This window comes from Necator americanus, chromosome V, assembly GCF_031761385.1.
Source record: "Necator americanus strain Aroian chromosome V, whole genome shotgun sequence".
Taxonomy (NCBI): domain Eukaryota; kingdom Metazoa; phylum Nematoda; class Chromadorea; order Rhabditida; family Ancylostomatidae; genus Necator; species Necator americanus.
This window is the reverse complement of record NC_087375.1, coordinates 17,188,041-17,206,338: the sequence shown is the minus strand read 5'-3', so window position 1 is coordinate 17,206,338 and position 18,298 is coordinate 17,188,041. Positions and strand designations below refer to the sequence as shown.

General features: G+C 40.6%; 1 protein-coding gene across 3 annotated transcripts; it reads left to right on the top strand.

Moving 5' to 3' along the window:
- Positions 1-1,515: 1,515 nt before the first annotated feature.
- RB195_014171 (uncharacterized protein) lies at positions 1,516-17,931 on the top strand (the record flags this gene model as incomplete). Of its 3 annotated transcripts, XM_064204319.1 has the most annotated exons (17): positions 1,516-1,641; positions 3,655-3,776; positions 9,766-9,836; positions 9,966-10,139; positions 10,211-10,255; positions 10,480-10,580; positions 10,933-11,035; positions 11,114-11,179; positions 11,231-11,308; positions 12,474-12,615; positions 12,815-12,968; positions 15,966-16,047; positions 16,455-16,479; positions 16,543-16,668; positions 17,460-17,583; positions 17,649-17,761; positions 17,826-17,931. In XM_064204319.1, 17 exons carry the CDS (start codon positions 1,516-1,518, stop codon positions 17,929-17,931), a joined length of 1,758 nt encoding a protein of 585 aa, XP_064060199.1. The 3 variants fall into 3 exon arrangements, with proteins under 3 accessions (XP_064060199.1, XP_064060200.1, XP_013294132.1); XM_064204318.1 differs by lacking the exons at positions 16,455-16,479; positions 16,543-16,668; positions 17,460-17,583; positions 17,649-17,761; positions 17,826-17,931 and having other exon boundaries at positions 1,591-1,641; positions 15,966-16,058; XM_013438678.2 differs by lacking the exons at positions 1,516-1,641; positions 3,655-3,776; positions 9,766-9,836; ... (8 more) ...; positions 15,966-16,047; positions 16,455-16,479 and having other exon boundaries at positions 16,544-16,668.
- Between the last annotated feature and the right edge of the window lie 367 nt (positions 17,932-18,298).

The window sequence follows — 18,298 nt, the reverse complement described above, 5'->3', positions numbered from 1 at the left end:
AGTTCGTCTTTCCACAAACAATAGGAATCTCAGGAAATTGAGATACACGCTTGTGCTTACTCGGATTTTGTTGCCTGTTTTGTTAAATTGTTTCCCTATAACACAGGTTCAAAGCAAAGATAAACCACAGTCTTTCACAATGACCAAAATCGCGCATAAATGTTGAAAAGTACTAAATCAACATTTTCGTGCTTGGCTTCAACAACTTCTTGATGTTTTGGCCAAATGTGGAAGTTTGAGTCCCTGAACACTTTTTCAAGCATAACCTCAGGCTGCATTGGGTTCAAATCATTGCTTTTTGGCGCATATGTGGCAGCATTTTGCTCCTTCTCAACGATATCCCTATTTTTGGGTAGGTCCCTTTGGATAGAACGGAATGAAATGATATATGAGTTGTTCTTAAATTTCCATCTTGTGGCAAGTTAAAAGCAAGCGACGTTGAGCAACAACACTGAAAAACCGACGGTGCCGCACCATCGCTCACAGTCGGTTTTTCAATGTTCCTGTATAGTATTGTATTCTTTTTCTAAACCAAGTTGACCTGTTTCCTCAGCTGCGTGGACTTGGTTTGTAACGTACACCGTAGTTCGAATCCTTTGCGTTTCACTGATATCAATATGTGTATTACTTCACTCAGGGCCATTTGTAGAGTAGAAGTTGGTGTGTTTATTGGGAAAAAAAACTACTGCACATTGCATCGTTATATCATGCGAGATTAGGCTGTATTAAATATTATCACAATGTAAGATACTACAGATAATATTCCGTATATTTACCATCCAACTGTGTTAGGTTGTAACATAAGTTTGTAGAGTTTTTGTTTTCGTTTCTATTTAAAACAATTTTTATTTCAGGACAAAGTGTGTACACCATCTTAAAGAGCTTTTTTCTACTCTATGTACCTCTTACTGTTGTTTTCTTAAACAACCTAATTTTAAACAACATAAAACAGCCTGAAATACAACTGCCAAGCGGCAAAAATAAACATTTCTGAGTAATTATTGTACCTTCGTTTTTTATCGACGCACAACCGTCACTGAGGGCATCCCGAAACATCTGCGTTTTGCGCGAAGGAGGCTTACCTGCTACAATATGTAGGGGCGAATCTATTACTCAGAAGGGCTTTGTAAAAAAAAAAAACCGAGGGTTCCTAGCATGAACAAATTGGTCGAGATGTGGTAGAAGGTCGTAAAGAGGAGCGTAGAATAAAAAATTGACCAATTTGTTGTGACAAGTGTAATATTTAACGAATATTTTCGGTGAAAGAAGAACTCTACAAACCTGTGTTTGAAACAAATAGGTTCGAAACATACGTGGATGTGATTGCATGTTATGAACTTGCGACAGAAGATTTCGAATTCCTCAGTAAGCGCAGTCAAGCAGCGCTCAAAGATACGATTCAGACGTTTTTCGCGATCACTGCATCGCCAACGGGATTGGGGCCGTGGCCGGTGTAAGCGTCACGGGCTGCGCTGCTCGTCCCCGGTGGAGATACGTACGTCTGGCTGGCTTTGCATGGCTGGTTACATGTACGCAGAGGCGTGGTCATCACAGATCCTCATTCAGCTGTGCGCTTGCGAATTTCGACAGATGCTATTCGCAGCTATCGTCGTTCTCCTACCGCTATATGGACATGCACAGGTCAGCTGAGTTCCTGTGTGATTAGAGAAAAAGTTCACACCAAGGCACATCCACCATACGATTTGTTCGTAAATGTTTTTTTGATATCACTCTGACCTCATTCGCGCAACGATTGCGGAATCCAGCCGAAATGCAAATAATAGGCACTTTTTCGCGAATAAAATGAGTGGGTTGGAAGTAACGCGAATCCAATTCTTTTATTTCCATGAACTGTCAAGGACAAGTACGATTCTCCTTTCTCACAGCATTTCCAAGAATCGTCTCGCAATGCTACAGTTACCATCATAACCCGTTATTGCTTGTGATTAATTCTCGGAAAAAACATCTCCTGTTTGTCCTTCCATTCAAATCATGTTCAGTCTCTCATCGGATGAACACATAAAACTAAGTGTTACCCTAAGGGTTCGTCGTTTCCCTTTCTTATTTAATTTTTTGTAATTTTCGTTATATGTAATGTTAATATAGTACATTTTCAATTGTATATTTTTCTAGCGTTTGAAAAAAGAAACCAAAAAAGAATCCAACATTGAACCACGTGGCACAAACAAATGATTTGATTCTGTTGAATTTATGCAGTTACTGACTGAAAGTTGCGTATGTGCTTCAGCTGCATCCTATTTGCAGCAGGAAACAGCCCTGCGGTAAAAAAAAGTCTACCGAGTTTCAGCAGTTTATGATTACATGTAATTATATACAATGCTCCCTTCTTCCTATCAGAAATTTTCAATTTTTATAACCTTCGAATTTTAAACTTCAGTCACAGATAAACAACAGACAAGAAATTCACTTCTTAGTTAGTGACCTTTGGTTTCGAAAAATCAGCAGAATGCGCAGTAGTTGAACTGTAGCCATGCTTTTTCTTGGTAGGTCAGGCCACGTTATGCCAGCAAATCCGCTTCTTTCCCAGCTCAGATCGATGAACGTTCAGTTAATAGTCAGAACGTTATTTGCTCAGTTTGCTGTTGTTCTTTCTTCTTCCACCGGTTTTGGTTCTGTCAATGCTAATCCTTTTTTGAGTTAAATTACCCGTTTAATTGGAACCAAGGGGCGGGTGTGGTGTGGCGGTTAGAGGTCCTGCTTCATGCACGATCGATCGGACGTTCGAATGCGCCCTAGTGCTCACCAAGCCTATCATCCCTCCGGCGTCTATAAGTTGGTACCAGACTTGTCTGGGAGGATAAAAGCACTGAATTGACACATCGGCTAGTCACCACAAGTCATTGTATAGGCCAGATACACGTTCTTAAACCTCAAACGATTCTGAATTGTAGTGAACGTGGGGGCGCATCCCAAGCGGATTGATTAACGCCAGAAACTTTATCCTCTTATCCTTTAATTGGAACCAGTCCTGTCATGTTCTAAAACAGCAGTTTTACAAAATCTTGGCTTTTAAAGACTTCGCTGCTCCCTTGAATAAGGCGGAAACTTGGAAATCGTCGAAAATAATTTTTGAAGTTCTATCTTGAAAGTTTCTAAAGTTGACATCTTTTGTGAAAATACTTGCTTCGACCTTTTGTTAGTGCTGGCACTAGTTTAAGTCTCAACTCTTGTTTCAATCTCGTCTATTCTTAAGTCTTTTCATGACGAGCTGTCTTTCATTTCATCTGATAATCCTAAAGACCTTAAAAATCACAATTCTAGAATGGACACATTGTCAAACAGCGAATAAGGTGTGGTTGAAAAGAAGTTGATTGTAATTTTATAGGACCGCTTCAATCTTGAAACATCTGTTATGCTATAGCTCCAAACATCGAACACCGCTTAAATATTTTTCCACCACATAACCAAAGGATACGATTTTGCTCGCAGTTTCCGAAATTCCATGGGAACGAACCAGATTTTTCTTTGTTTGACATTTCTATGCTGCCATTAATTTCCTCTCCTTTCAAATCTTTTTAGAGTGGCCTTTTTAACCATCTTTCAGAGAAACTGGATTTTTCCATTCCACTTTGCGCTTCTCTTAGAACGACAGTGCACTTATCACCAAAAAGAACTATGTATTCGCTGTTTCAGATGAATTTATCTTCATGGGCGGGACTTTTCAATCCGGATAACGTGAATCGAATGGCGGATCTTGCCGTGCAGTTGTCCACACTTGCTGCACGTTCAATGGCCAAGAATGAAAGGGACGTCGCGTAGGTGCCTATTATGTCGCCTCAAAACATCTATCGCAGCATTCAAATTGATCTTCGCCTGGTTGTTACCTTCGGCAACTAATGGTCTTCTAATTCGGGACTTCAAGGGATGAAAATTTCTGAAAGTTTCTCATTATTTTCTCCTTCCTGTCGCTGGGATTAAGGTGCGTTTTGATCCGGTCCGAAATCCTTTCGGCGTTCCAGTGCTGTTTCTAGTAATCCATGGGATTGTTTCACCTTTGGATTTATACTTTCACTCGCTGCGCTCAGGAAGTTTTTTTTTCTCACGCAAACACCAAAAAACAAAATCTGGCCACACGATATCATCTGATTTGTTAGGTCCCAACTAACAAAAACTAGCGACGAAACTTGATTTGAAAAAAGCTCGGTTTCTTTTGAATGGCTCCTAATTTTACTAGAAGTGGATTTTGGGCCTACCACATCTCATAAGAAGGGGTGAAGGAGTAAAAAGTGTTGTTATCTATAAAAGTCCAGCGATTAGACCGAAAAAAAACCCTTACCTCACCTTACATAAATTATCACATAACCAAAAGTAAACTAGTCAGACTTTAAAATTAGCAAGGCGTTGAGAAAATAAGGGGCCCGCAGACATTAATCGGCATACGTTCGAAAAATAAGTTATGATGAATGAAATAAGACAATAAATAAATGATAATAAATAACGGTTGGAAAAAATCCATGATTTTTCTCCATAATCTACCGATAGCTTCAAAGGACTTTGAGGTTGTAATACTTTATTATTCATTGTTTCCCCGTTTTTATACTTTCGGCGATATATTTTCAAGCTTTCCACAAAACCTTGATTACCGCATTAGGAGGTAGGACCAGACTTACCGATTGAGAAGGCTGTATGTTAGAAAAATCCCGTTCAAGCATTGGCAGTACCGTGGCGTGGAAGTCGATATCCAGTGGTTCTTGTAAGCATCTCTACGTTCTCTATCTCTGCTTTTTCAGTTGTTATCTCGACCGAAGATGAATACATCGTCATCATCGTGTTTAGCTCGTATAACGTGTTTTTCGTTTCTTTGTTCGCTCGGCGGCGGGTATCTTGTCTACTGACGAGAAACTGTTGTATCTATGTGTCCGTAGCCTGGACATGGACTGGACTCAGTTTTAAAACGCAGACGTTAATAGTTCACTATTGCTGCAAAGTAAAACATATCTTGGAAATACTTCTACAAAATAAATCCAAGGAATCCTACGGTAATTTCGGGAAAAATGTAGATTGGAGGCATTCGGTGGCGTCCTTATTTCCCTATGCTCTTACTTTTTTCTCTTAGTAACTTTGACTTACATATAATAGATCTTCTAAGACTAATGCTTATCTCTTAGGGCCCCGGCTTAATTTGATTATCTACTTCGAGAAATAAGGGCGCCACTGACTACTCCAACTACATTTATCCCGGTAATTTCTAGATATTGGGTAGACCCGCAAATAATGTTGTGTTCTAAATATACTTTATTCATTTACTTCTCAAAATCAGAATGCGCAAAAACTTCTTGGATTCAAAGTTCTACCTTTTTCACTCCCTACAATCCTTCATCTTTCTGACCTTCTATTCCCCTCTTCCAAATTCTCTTCAGACTTTAACAAAGCTCTGTTTAACAAAGCTTAACAATTTTTGCAAAAAACTGCTATATTTGTAGAGTTATAGAGTAGTTCTGTGATACTGTAATCCTTGATTACAGACATCTATATGAAACAGTGACATTGGACTGGTCTATTGATTTTGAAGCATTTCAGTTCAAGCAGATGTATATGTGGGTGTTATGTTATCGTAAGGATTATGGAAATCATACTGCGTAGTATTGCATACTATTCATATTGAGCAATTATTTTCATTGATTTTTAAAGTCGCTATTTTATTATTGTGCAGTTCCGGGGTATTGCTAGGAGGTCGGAGGTTTGAACCACTCTGGCACCCGCTAACCAACCCTTTCATCCCTCCGCGGTCGATAAATTGATACCAGACTTATCTGAGAGGATATAACACTGACTTGACACATCGGCTGGCCACCGCAAGTCATTGTATGGGCCAGTTACACGTTCGTAAACCTCAATCGATTCTGAATGAAGGTGAACGTCTGGGTGTATTCCAGGCGGGTTGATTAACGTCAGACACTTCATCCTCTATCCGTCAAAAACTACAAAACGCGATCTCAAGACAATCCTATGGTCTTCGCTTAGAGTGAGGAGGCGCTTGAGAGAATAAATCACTGATGGCTTTGATTATCCTAACGAAAGCGGCAACGCCGACACGTTAGCTGTGAGTAAAGAAACCAGCCTTGGCCACAGTTCAAGCAAACCAATAAAGAAAGCTCCGTAATCATTAGATCTTCCCGAGCTCTTTACACAATGAATTGTAAGTGTGCCCTGAATTCCATCCCCTACGGTATGTGAGAATAAGCGTCAGATTTGTATCTTGCTTGCAATAAAATCTTTTTCATCGGAGTGTTCCCTTTACTATTCACTTTCACTAAAAACCAGAGCAACTTTGTCGGTTTCACGAAATATTCAATCTTAGATTTCCCTTTTTTATCCTCTTCTTTTATCATTCGCTCTTCTTCATTTTATAGTAGCACTTCCTTTTAAAGTGGTATTTAAATAATCTCACGTATTTTATTTGATTTATAGCAATTCTGCCTTGCTCTTCGTCAAAACAGATCACATGTTCGATGTTTGATTATTTACAAAAAGAAACCTATCAACCACGATTTGCTCCTCTAATGATATTTGGTTGAGTCATAAATAACTCCCGTTTAGTTTTCCATACATTTCTTTAGGTGGCGTGGCGGAAAACATCTGATTGTCACTTCTCAGCTTCTTCGCCATCTCTTTCGTTATTTAGCATGGATTCATTTCCAATATTGACTTCAACCGATTGACAACGAGTTGACAACTTCAACCATCACATGGCTTAGGCGTACTTTTTGGTTCTCCATTTTTAAGGTGAAAAGATTGAACGTAACATGCACAACACTAAACTGCTGTCTAAGGACTGACCGAAGTTCTGCCTCCGTAGTGGTAACGAAAACCTCTTATCTGGGTAACCCATTGTATGCGTAAGCAATAACAATAGGAACCATGCACCTGGGCGGAAGTTATTCATGACTCCACCTAATATTTATCTTTACAATTCGCATCACGTTTTAACTCCCATCCTTACACTCTGTAGTATAGAAAATGTGGGAAGTAAAAATCTGTCCTGTGGGCATCCCTGTGTAAACTTCCTACTAATTCGTCGAAACAATCCCAAGCAATGTGAAGAAACAGGATACGAAATCCTGAAAATCGTGTTTCGTCCTGTCGTCGTTTTCTTTCATTCGGCGCAGCTTACACTTTTGCTGGGGAGTAGACTGGCTTATCGCATGAGGGCTCGGCGTTAGCTGATTCCATGGAGTTTCGATCCGATTTCGACGGCTAATTGATTACGTTCCTAATCGATGACTCAGCACTCCGTCATCGCATCAGCGTATCCCAGGCACGTAAGGATTCTTGTTGCATCATTAGAGATGCACCCGCATGCAAGTGATACAAGCGTTCCGCGCTGTTGATGCTTGTGGTGGCCTATAATCTACCAGAATACAAAGATGAATCAAAACGATCCGCCTTCATTTTTGAAAATTGCAAAGGAGAATCGCAAGCTACTTTTTTCACATAATCTCTTGAACTCGGGATAAGATATTTCCAACATTTAAAACCTTTTTGCCGCTTTGGTAAAAGAGAATGCTTTGTTCTCCAACACATTATCGCATCTTCCTGGACATTATCGTTCTGAATCTTAATAACTGGAAATCCTAATTATGGATGCATTTTCAGCTGCGGGAAAGCACTGTTTCACTCATTCAAGCTCTCGAACAGTAGCAACTTTGCTGTATTTGATGATACCGTTTATTGAGTTTTGCAAAGATGCAACTTTAATGAACTCTTTTTCAACTCGACTTTATTATACAATGAAAATACAATTACTTTTTTTTCCTCCGGAAATACTTTTTTTACAACTCGCTAAGCTACAGGAAGTTTTTGACACACAAGAAATCAAAGAATAATGTCAGGCTCCTTCTGAACCAGATATACTACCGGTAGATTTATATAAAATATACCTTAAAATCCTATGGAAATTCACGTTTGCACTCGTAAAAGTCTGTCGATAGTGTTTGTGATCATAGAGTGCAATATACGAATTGATTGTCGCCGTATCAAAGCGGAACGCTAGCCGCTGAATTTTATCCGATGCACAGCTTCGGTGCAGTTTGAGTCTTCAGCACGAGAATGGAGGGCAACTGAGTGTGATAGAGGAGAACGCGGCGATTGACCGGTTCCAGCTGATTGTAGTCAGTTCTTGCCTTTTCAAACGTCGAGTTTCACAGACAGTCTCGACTTTTCCTAAATGTATGATGTAACGAAAAATGCGAAACTAGAGAGGTTTGATTGCATTGTTCAAACCAATTAAAATCAACGGAAAAGTCTGACATTTCTCTGACATTCAAATATTACACTTATCTAATGTGACTGGCGTCAACGAAAAAGTTAATTTCAATGCAGAAACTTCATTAATACAGCATTCCCCTTCTTTTTACTTTGAAAATTCGCATTTCAGTTCGCATATTTATGTTTTTTTTTTGTCATAAGGAAAGAGAGATCTGTGAAAATTGTCTGGAATCCTCTCGGTTAAATCAGAAACTATCCTTCTTCAGAAACTCTGCGAGCTCTGCAGCCCTGAAGTCATGGGAAAACATGTATGAAGGGACAGCAAAAAAAAAAACAGATGATCCAGCCTCAGATTCGTATTCAAACCTGGATCCTACCATTTTTGCTTTTTAACACGTCTATTTGCCAATTAGACTACTGAAATGTCTTACTATTTCTCTTTTTTTTGTAGAATTGGAGTGGGAATAGAGAGTACTACTTGAGAAATAGTTGCTGACATCTGAAATCAACCTTTGCTTCCCGCAGTCTCGCGAGACCATTCAGGGGGCAATGTTCCCGTAGAGAACATTCTTCATGTTTAACAACCCTCTGCATGTTCACGAAGTAGAGTTTCGCTGTTCTCTCGCATTCTCTCTCGAATTAGGAACTGATAGACGTTAATTATTCAGTATTCGCATCGGCTACTCGTTCGGATTGCCGGTTTGCAAGATCTGAGGCTCTCACCGAGTGTTTTGAGTGTATGTCTAGGGTTAAGCACAAAAAGTATTGGGGAAAATATTCTCAATACTTTCTGTGAATATAGAGATAGAAGTAGTATGACTCCTCTATATTTGACCAGGTTTGGGAGAAAAATGATCAGCAACTGGCTAAGCAGCCCAGGAACTTCCATAAAGTGTCCTTCAAAATGTCGAGTGCAACAACTGATGAGAACCCACCTACACATTGATAGTGCAAGACCCCACAATTTATTCCAACATCAAAATTTTTGTGCCATGGCGAAAGTGCTGGACTTCCACAGCAGAGCCGTTCACTCAACTTTATTTCTCCTTCATTTGTTTGGATGGGTTTTAAAAAAACATTCTTCGCGCGGCGCTTAGAGGACAAAGACGGAATGAAAGGCGCCGCCGGAATAGGAAAAAGAGGTTGTTTTGAAGAGTCTTCTTCCTCAAAGTGGTTTCAGCAAGTGGTTCCGCACCAATGCAGATGCAACCTCGCTGAATGAGAGGATTTCGAACAATCCTGTTTTAAAGATAACGTTTTGCTCGTCTACAATGAAAAGAAGTTTTTCGCTTCATCTTGACCAAAGATGCGAATCGTAGTTTATCTGATCTTTGCTCTATCCCTTATGGCAAGTCATTTTAGGGCAACATATTTTCTTATGACTAGCTTCTTATGACTTCTTATGACTTTATTGTTTTGTTGGTAATTTTTTGTACGCTCTTTTTCTAACTCTTCATTCTACTTTGCAACAAAATTCGACTTTATATCTCACTAACTGCAGTATTTGTGCTTTGATAATGAAATCTCTCTTTTCAGGCGAACAGTTGAAGAACCACGGGAAGTTCCGCTCGGAGCAGACGCCCGCCCATCCCAAGTCCTAGGGCAAGGTAGGTCGCTATAGTTCTGGTTTATAAAGATTTAAGCAAACTTACGATTTCCAACAGAAGGGGAATCACGCAAAAAACAATAAATTCGCACGAAATTATATCAATTAACTGCATACAAGACTTTTGTAGCTGTTTCCGATGTTTCCACACAATCACGATTATCATTGCTGAAAGCATTCGAACCTCTGGAACGAGGGAACATTGCTTCTTTACGACTACCATCTTCGACTCCTTCACCAACCACAACTATGGATTTTCCGAAACTTTTCCCCGACTTTGGCGGAGGCTTCCAGCCATCCGGAGGTGGGCTAGACAATGGTGCATAGTTTATACCAAACAAAACTGGAATTGAGTTTGATCCAGGGCAGATTCAGGTGACAAAGGACTCAAAATAAAACCATTCAATTCTCCACGCACAGGTATGGTGATCATAGCATAATGTTAACGATGTATTAAAGTAGTAGTGAGTTTGAGTTTCACCTTTATCAATATTTCACTAAGAAATCTTCCGTGTTTCATTCGCGTTGTTTGTTTTTCTATGTTGTTCGTGAAGTGTGTAATGTATCCCAATTTGTTCTAAATTTCTTTTCATGTAACCTGATGATTTCCATAGATTAACACGGCAAATCGTTTGGTCTTGCAGACCTATTTTCGTCAGACCTTCGGCATTTCCCAATTTCACAGAATGGTGTTTCGACGCACCTAGAAAAGACAATCGAAGCTGTTCCTCCCAGTGATCTTAAGGTGAATCAAAATACTCAGGAAATACCACTCACTATTGTAATATGTGTCAGGTATCAGCTCTAATCGTGGAAACTATCTTATTATGCAGTTTATTCCAAAAATTTCGGTCGAAGTAGCGTCTTGCAGACCGTGGATATCACATATGTAATCTTTTACGTATCTGTTTGCTTGTGTTCATTAATTTCTCAACTTTAAGAGTGATTTGCGCAGAATTGGACAATTGTTGCTTAATGTTTCGATGGAGACAACATGCAAATAATCAACATTCTCAAATCCTCATGTTCTGTCGTATTACGCTAAAGTATTGAAACTGTGAATGAACGCTGTCACACAATAATTTACACGTTTGCAGTCCGTCGGGGATACGGTGAATTTACCGCGACCTATTGTATCGAAACCATACAGTTCACTTGAACAAAATCCTTTCATCAGACTTGCTTCCACATTCCTGAGGGGTTCGTCACTGCCACTCTTCCGTTTCTGTTTAAATTTGAGCGCTGATTTCATCCAAGATGAGATGAGACTATGTTTAGAAGCAACTAGACCGAGTGACTCAGCTAGAAATATTGCCAGCAGCTCCTCTCGTCAGCATAACTCAGGTCAGCAAATAGATTGTAATTTAGAAGTTCACTTCAATATGCAATTTTTAGGAGGACTCCCCGACTTTGGAGGTATTCGTGATTTTGTTCCCGGAGCAAATAACAATTTTGGTATTCGTAAAGGACCAGGTTAGTGAGAGGTCGTATCGTAATTTTTAACCCTTCCTAAAATCGTTGACGTTAAATTAGTTCTCTTGACTTCAGCACCCACAGCTATTATTATCGATTATTACTATTACAGTAATAACAGGGTGACGAAGGGGAGGCAAATCTTTGTTGGAAAATACGTTGAGGATGTAGTCGTAGCCAAAGGTGTCGGACCGACCGGCTGGGCGCGCGACGCTACCGCAGATTCTCTGCTTGAAGGCATCACCCTCGAATCTAGAGTGGTGCGGGTTTCAGGTGGGTTATGCCTATACGGGGTCGTAGAATATGGGGAGGAGGGTGATTCCGTCCATTTCTTCCTAATTGTCGTAAAAAACGGCCTTGAAGATGCGGCTTTGAGAGTTCCGGGGCGCTATTTTCTACAACGAGTTCGATTGGAGCGCACCGGCCTTGTGCACGTGCCGCATCTTTTGGTTCGTTTTTTAAGGCAATTAGGAAGAAATGAACGTAGTCACCTTCCTCCCCATAATTACGACCAAGTGTATAGGCATAACCCACCTGAAACCCGCACCACCCTTGCAGAGGTAATGCCTTGAACACAAACTCTCACCTCTTCATTCTTGCCCTAATAATGACCGCTTGAACAGCTTTGATGGCGATTACGTGGTTGAAACTGAACTCACCAAAACAATATCTAATTTAACTAATTTAATATCTACAAGAAAAATACAATTTCCTGTCCGTGAAAAAAGTGCTACTGTCTACTTTACTGAAGAAGTGAGGAAAATTCTATTTTGAGTTTTCAATCCTGGTTTGAGCAAAATTTCGCAGATAGTGCTTCATTCGTCATTCATATTCATGACTGCATAAGTTCCAACAGGAGATATCCTTACTAAATTATACATTACACGCATTTCTGAGAAAAGTGGAGGGGAGAAAAAACGGTCAAATCTTATATATCACAGTACACTCGGAGATTTTTTCTACATGCGATAAAGTGTGTATAGCTTTATGTATTTTGCGAAACAGTTGATTAATTTTCCATAGGCTAAGTTCCTTATCGTTCTTGATAGACAACTTTTTCTGTTGGAAAAATCATTACTGATATTCCTGAAAGAATTCCCAATGAAGACTATGTTGTTCGTTCGAGTAAGCAGAGATAATAGATTTCACTCATTCGTTTTTTTAGGCTGCTTACCATTTCTTAGTGAATTCATGCAAGTTGCGTACGGAAACTGCCAACAAGTTGCTGATGAAAAAGCTTTCGATGCGTGGGGGGATGAATTAAAGAGTGCCATATTAACCGGACAAGTGGATCTGCTCAAAGCGAGGTGGGTTAGCATAAGGCAACTCTCAGCATTCCAAGTAATAAACGAATGAGTTTTTGAACATTCAGAAGTCAGAAACTAGTTCTGGCCGGAGGATGAGAGCTAAAGAACAACAATTTTGTTTCTCCCGGCAACGCTTTGATGTTCCTAATGAGTTGGAATTGTCGACGATATAAAAATCAGTCTCATGAGGGGATTTCAGCCAAGAAACTTGCCGACGAGGGGCAGAGCGACAGCAGTGCGGTGCGCTTCGACGAGCGATCTCGAACTGTGACATCCTCGAATCGTTACAAATCGGGGCGCAGCTGCAGCGGGCGATGAAGCGATGTGAAGAGGTGTCCGGACTAGTTGACCAGGTTTCTTTCAAGTAAAAATCTAGACTTATGAACTTCAAAGTTTTAATTGCTGATCAACACTGTAACAAAGTCCATGAAAACTCAGCATTTTTTCAGACTTACTATTTTCCCAGAATGTTTAAACTACTATAGAAAGCACTACAACTTCTCCGTGACCCGAGCAGTAGGTTGAGATTACCTAGAAAGCTTCACAAAAGGGCGGTTTCAAATTTCGAATATATCGCCTAGGTTCTGTATGTATGGAAAAGCACTAATTAGCAATTGAAATGGATGAATTCACAGCTTTAATGTTTTCATCCTGAAAATCAGTCATGCAATTAGAGTACTTGGAAACTATATTTGTTTTTAATTGATTTTCTTGAGCTGTAGCCAAAATTGGTATTGATTGTCTTTATTAAACAACAGCTAACGTTTCGGCGTTATCGCCTTTGTCAGAGCTTCATTAGCTAGACTTGGTACCGCAACAGACCACCACGAGATTCAAAGACAGTCGAACATGGGCAAAACTATTAGGGTGTTCGGAAAGATCTGCCGAAATATGGCAAAATTTCAAAACAACACAACTTTTTAACAACATTTTATTATTCGACGAAATAATCTCCGTCAACATCGACAACCTTCTGCCAACGTCTCACAAGATCACGGACTCCTTTGGCGTAGAACTCCGGCGACATGGAGGCGAAGAAAGCCCGAAGATCATTTTCGAGGTGGTCACGATCATCGTAGCGCTTCTCTTCCAGATGATGTTGAAGCTTTCTGAAGAGGTGGTAGTCGCTCGGAGCCAGGTCCGGGCTGTACGGCGGGTGCGGTAGAACTTCTCATCCGAACTTCAGAATTTTCTGGGTCGTCTTCTTCGCGATGTGAGTACGCGCGTTATGGTGCAACAGGCGAACGTTGTCGAGCTTCGGGTGCTCCTTGGGGATCTTGTCGGCCAGTCTTTGCAGTTGAGCGCAGTAGACCTCGGCAGTAACTGTCGTGTTGTCCAGCAGCACTTCGAAACTGAAGATTCGAAGTGCTGCCGGACAACACGACAAGAAACCGAAGAAAAGAAGATTGAACTCCCCACAAGGCGCTCAGCATGACCTTCTTCTCATGGATTTCACCTTTCACGAAAAGATCTGGCATTTCATCGCCAGCGCACCACGCACTTTTATGGGTGTGGTTGACGTGGAGGGCCCATTTTTCATCTCCAGTGACAATGATGTCCAGCCATTCGAATCTGCGGCTTCTGGAGCTGAGTGCAGATGTTCAGGCATCTATGGCCGCTGCCGTCGTTCAAGGCATGTGGGAGCCACTGCCGAGCTTTTTCACCATTCCGAGAGATCGCAGTCCATTGCTCAGGATGGACAAGGAACAGCCAAGACTGGCAGACAATATCACACACCTTCATATGGATGCTGCTCCGCCAGATTCTTCAGTTCGTCGAACGATATTGCAGTCGGTCGGCCAGAGCGATGCTCACCTTCGGGTTCCTTGTTTTCGGCTTTGAAGCGCTGGAACCAGGCGCGCACAGACCGCTCAGAAGGGGCTTCAGTGCCGAATACTTGACTTAAGTTTCGATGGCTTCAGCAGTGGGGTGGCCAGATTCGAACTCGTAAAGGAGTACGTGTCGAATATGGGTGGAACGCTCGGCCATTAAAGGATGAAATAGGCAAGTAAGAGGGAGCCAGATATTATATGCGTAAACAAGCGGTAGTGTCCTTATATAATATATTTAAAACGGGAACTTCCAGAACATCTCAAAAAATCTGCGCTACTGCGAAATTTTCGGCAGATACTTTCCGAACACCTCAATATATTTGTGTCAAAACGACATGAAGCTCGTCGCAGTTACGTAAGCAGTTGCGCTCGAAGCGATGCAGTGAAGCTAGTGGTCGGGATCGAGATGGAACCATCGCGAACTGCAACTATGAGTGGTACTTGCAGGGATCCCATCGCGGTCCACCGCACTCCTTCGAGAACAGCCACATACGTAACTGCACGGTGCTTCATGTCATGTTGACCCGACTATGAAAACAATTATTCAAGAGTATTTCAACATCAAAGAATAGGGTGAATTAAACAACTCAATCTGTTGCGCTCTGATCTATGCTTATTTTCTTCGTACATCAAAGGTTCTAGTAGCAGTTCTTTGTGATTAAACCTCGACGCAACAATGAGCTATACTGGGTTTACATAGTAAGCATAGTTGTTAGCTTCTGCAAGCTGTAAGCCAAGTTTCTGCAAAGTTTTAATTGATATAAAAGAGCTCCACATGCAAGTATCTGAATGTTTAGTTTCTTAATCTAACAAGGGCCAGTTTTCTGAAGAATCGTGGTTCAGAGGTAGGAAGATTAAAAAAGGATTTCAAGAATGATGATGTCAGGGGAACTTTAATACCATAGAGCGAGTTCCGAGGTATAGAACGAATTGGGACAAAAATTCCACGAATAATTTCGAAAAAGAGAGGCGATATTGAGGGATCGTTTATGGAATCGTTGACGAGAGGTGCTCTAACAGGTGTTGTTGAGGAACTATTATTTTATAGAGGAGTCTAGATATTCCCGACAGATTTTGCAGTTTTATCTAACAAACAGCGAAGAAACGTAAACTCTCTGTTTCGCTGCATCCATAAGTAATTTAATAAATAAATAACAGACTTAAAATTAGAGAATTTCCTTTTTGAGTCGTTTGGGTAGTAATAGTGTCGTATGATTGAAAGTGATGAAAAACAACGTTTTTGGAGATTATAAGGAGTGATGAGGAATACTGCGATGAAGCCGTTGGGAACAATTCCTACCAAAAGGTCCCTAAAGTTAAGGAAGTGTGAACAACTGCACAAGCGTTACAACGACATAAATATGCGTGAGCAGGAGGGAACTACTACGAGGAGAGTGTACGTAGTCTAAGATGTTGGAATAAATGAATTTTCATTCACTTATTCCAGAAACATTGGGCCATTACAGTTTTCCAGATCTCTGCCTATCACTGACATTTTCCAACCGGTACCTAATTCAGAATCCGCTCGTCATTCTCAGTCAAATCAACAGCTTAGTTGGAGGCGAATTCGCTCAAGGCTTTCTGAATAAATTCTTAAGCAGTGGCAAATAAACGATCTCTCATTTTTAGTTAACCTTTACACGTTACTTTACGCTCAACTTTTGTGTCTGTTTATGTACATAGTGGTGATTTAGTATTTATTTGTATAGTGCACTCATCGATTTGAGGCGATAGTGATTCGCCGATGAAATTTTGCTTAACCTTGCTGGTTTTCATTTGCAGAAACATTACGTAATTCATAAATATGCTACAATTTATGTCGAGTAATTTTACACAAATGATAAATGCAGATAAAGCACAGAGTAAACAGGAAGAAGAAAAAAAAAGTAGGAACACTGGTGGTTGAGTAGATCAAGCCGTAGTCAATAAAGAGATGAGCGCGGAAATATTTTCCACACTTGTCCGCCCTCGGATTCGCCTACCTACCTTTCTGTCATTCTGCTCAAGCGCTGACTTCACGACACCATAATAAGTAAGCTCAGTTTCTTATCTTTCATCCTTTCCTTCTTCCTTCTTGTAGTGATCATACTTCCAGAATGATACCTTTGCTCGCTATTCTGTGCGTCCCAGTCATTTTCGGCTTACCAACGACCAAGGTAACTACAACTCCCACGACGACTCATCATCCTATTACTAATCCTCATGTAGTAGTGGAAACCAGGTAGACTACACTCATTCACCATAAACAAAAACATGAACAGAAAAGTTTGAGCATAAGTGTTTTTCAGTGTCCTTATAGAAGTAGTCCTTTGCAGCCAGTTTTCGTAAGAATAGTTGATTTTGGGTTCTCTTCGTTGGTAGCTGCATTCAGGAATGTCAATGTAAACATGAAGCATGCTCCCCTCTCTGTCTAGGAATTAGATCTGCTTGATGAAACGAGCTCTTCAGCGTTTTATTTAGACAATTCCGTCACTAATCCACTTTATCTTTTATTTTGCCATTCTTATGAGTGATAGAGTCGCACTGTTGGATGGACAGGACTCCGCGTTTTGCTGTCGTTTTACAAAGAATTAAATCCAGGACTGTCCAATAGTGAAAAGAAAGCAGCAAAAATTCTGCGTTTTTCACATTTTTCACTGAACTACTTATGCTTATGCAAGAAAACTGAAAGTTTTGAAGTGAAATAAATGCACATAAACTGTCAATTAACTATAAGCATTGGGTTTTGTGCCGAACTGTCCCAGCAGAAATCAACAGCGTTAGTGTGTACTCATAACTCATAACTAACGCAAATTTCATTCGAACAGCTTGCGTGCACTGCTAGGGTTAGAACTTTAGAAGTTGCTAAAATGAGTCGTGAATACATTTTTAAACGTTCTCATCTTTCCGCCTTCAAACAAATCGAAAATCTTGACGATTCTCCTCTTTGCCAAAGGAATGGCGCACAGATCTCTCTGGCTTTGGAATACTGATTTTTTCCCGAAAAGTAAAAGTGTTATATTCCAATTCTAGCACTGATCTGTCCAATGAAACAGACATTGAAGAACATGTGGGACTGCGCGCTTCCATTGAAAGGGAAATCGCTCATCTACGCTCCAGCTATCAAAACGTACGTGAGGACATCGACAGTTGGATGGTAATGCTCCCTTTTCTTCGCGCACTCTTTGTATGCAGTGATCAGGGTTCTTTCTTTCTTTCCAGAGTACACCGTACCACAGGAATGTTGTAGCCCCGATTTTCGTAGGAGTAATGGCAGGCTTTGCAGCCATCGTTGTCCACTGTATAGCGAAAGCTGCACTGCGTAGCTGTGCTCGGTTTGTTGCTTTAGAACATAGCATGGCGTGTGGAGAACACAGGGCCTGCGATGGTTCACTTTAGAAAGTTTCGTCGTCTCCGTCTATCCCGAATAAGCTGCGATGTGAGCGGAGACAAGAAGCGCATGTTGTCAAAGAGGAATGACAGCGATGACGATGACGACATCTGAAGATTTGCAATGAAAATGTCCTTTAAAGAACTTTTTGATTACAAATTGCAAGAAGATCTGATTTTTATTAACTGAGTAATAAATAGTTTTAACAGCAGGTGCAGGGATGCGGGTGATGACACCAGTTTCAGATGGAAATAGACAATTTGCTGTGAATGACATAAACGGCAAAAAAGGGTGTTGAGCCAATTCAAGAACGTAAATATAGTGTGTAAATGAATAGTGAGATGAATGTTTGTATCTATATTACAACTTACCACATATTGCTATATGCGAGTGCCCTTTGGTTTTCATGCGGCGCTTCCTTCACAAGGATAGTTCAAATATACTTCTATGAGCGATTTGCGTCGTGCATGTGGTGCACGCA